The 1,486-nt window shown below is 37.6% G+C and overlaps 1 protein-coding gene across 2 annotated transcripts in view; it reads left to right on the top strand.

Moving 5' to 3' along the window:
* The first annotated feature begins 357 nt into the window (after positions 1-357).
* The window catches only part of ahr1b (aryl hydrocarbon receptor 1b), a 20,267-nt gene continuing 19,138 nt past the window's right edge, over positions 358-1,486 (top strand). Inside the window, exons 1-2 of one of the 2 annotated variants that reach the window (XM_058381723.1) lie at positions 358-646; positions 1,023-1,098. In XM_058381723.1, coding sequence (XP_058237706.1) covers positions 1,058-1,098 — 41 coding nt within the window. In that variant the 5' untranslated portion in view covers positions 358-646; positions 1,023-1,057. Of the gene's footprint in view, positions 647-672; positions 1,099-1,486 lie in introns of those variants that run through there. The other variant, XM_058381722.1, reaches the window with a different exon arrangement.

Here is a 1,486-nt window from a genome sequence, read left to right as displayed (position 1 = left end):
GAATGTTAGAGAAACTTTGACGTCATACTCCTTGTGGTGACGTCAAGGCAGCGGAGTTATTCTAACGAATAAGAAGGAACACTAAAATAATCTCAATCATCAACCATCAATAGATATTCCTCTTCTAAAACGGGGTCCATTTCAAGTAAAAAAGCGTGGAGTTATTTCCTGTGTTAAATGCGTGATATAATGAGATTTTATAATGTTTATAATATATTAAAATTTCAAATAAAAACGGATTATTACATGCATATTACATGAACAAAATAAAAAAAATCGAAGGATTCGATTAATAAACAGTTATTAATGTTATCTGTCAATACCGCGCACTAGCGCGTGCAGGTCATGGCGCGCGCCGCTACGTCAGCAGCCCAGGCCGCGCGCTCGCGCGTTTCCGTCTCCTCTCTGTGATTGGACGGAATTATTGTGCCGAGGCTCGAGCACTGTATCCAGGAGAATTTTTTTTATCTTACCAAATATTTCGCGAGCCCTTGTTGCTGTAAGTCGCATGGTCACTCAACTCCGTGCGCGCGCCCTGCCCCAGATCTGAGGTGGTGCCCCGGTCGGGAGCGCGCGCTCGGGCCGTTCCCGTTTCCTGTCTTGTGGTTTTAACGGAGAACACCGGGACGCGGAGGATTGTTTTGAGGTTTTTTTTATTTTTTTAACTTGTCACTTTGTTTAATGTTTTTAATATTATTATTATTATTATTATTATTATTATTATTATTATTATTATCATTATTATTAACTCGCCGCACGTGCGCACCGACAGGCGCTACTAATTTAATTTCTATAAAAATAAAAAAAGTCTATATTATTTATATCTTTCCCCTCACGAGACTGAAATAACAGACGGATCTGTACTTTCCTGCCACTTTGTTTATTTTACCGACACTTTTTAAACCCGTGTGATTTTACTGATGAAGATTGTGTTACTGTTTAAAGACTCCGAGGTGAATTCGGAGAGAGAAATGATCCCAAATCTCCTGATTACATCCTTTTTATAAATCTATATTCTCCAGTGCAGTGGACTGTGAGAGTGTGAACTTGTGTAGAAATGTACGCAGGAAGGAAAAGAAGAAAAGCCGTACAGAAAGCGTGAGTAACACACACACACACACACACCACGTCACGTGCGCGGTTTGTGTTTATTTGGTGCTTTAATCGGATTATTGTATAAACGAATTAAAAGTGAAGAAATCTAGTGTACAGATTATTCACGGCTATGAAGATAACCTTTTTATTTACTCTCTAAATCACAACACTTAAAATTATTCAGAAATTCAGTTATTAATCCTTCACTTAATATAAAAAGGTTATTAACGGTATTAAAGTTGATTAACTGCTTGAGCACGTGCGCAAGTGTAGCTGTGTTCATAAACAATCCCGAACAAGCTTCTAATTTTTATTTATTTATTTATTTATTGGGTGGTGTTAATATAATCGATAAATATCGCGATTATATAGAGAGAGACCATTTCAGTTG

Source organism: Hemibagrus wyckioides, linkage group LG27 (genome assembly GCF_019097595.1).
Source record: "Hemibagrus wyckioides isolate EC202008001 linkage group LG27, SWU_Hwy_1.0, whole genome shotgun sequence".
Classification (NCBI taxonomy): Eukaryota; Metazoa; Chordata; class Actinopteri; order Siluriformes; family Bagridae; genus Hemibagrus; species Hemibagrus wyckioides.
The sequence above is the reverse complement of the archived record's forward strand: the minus strand, read 5'-3'. Positions and strand labels throughout refer to the sequence as shown.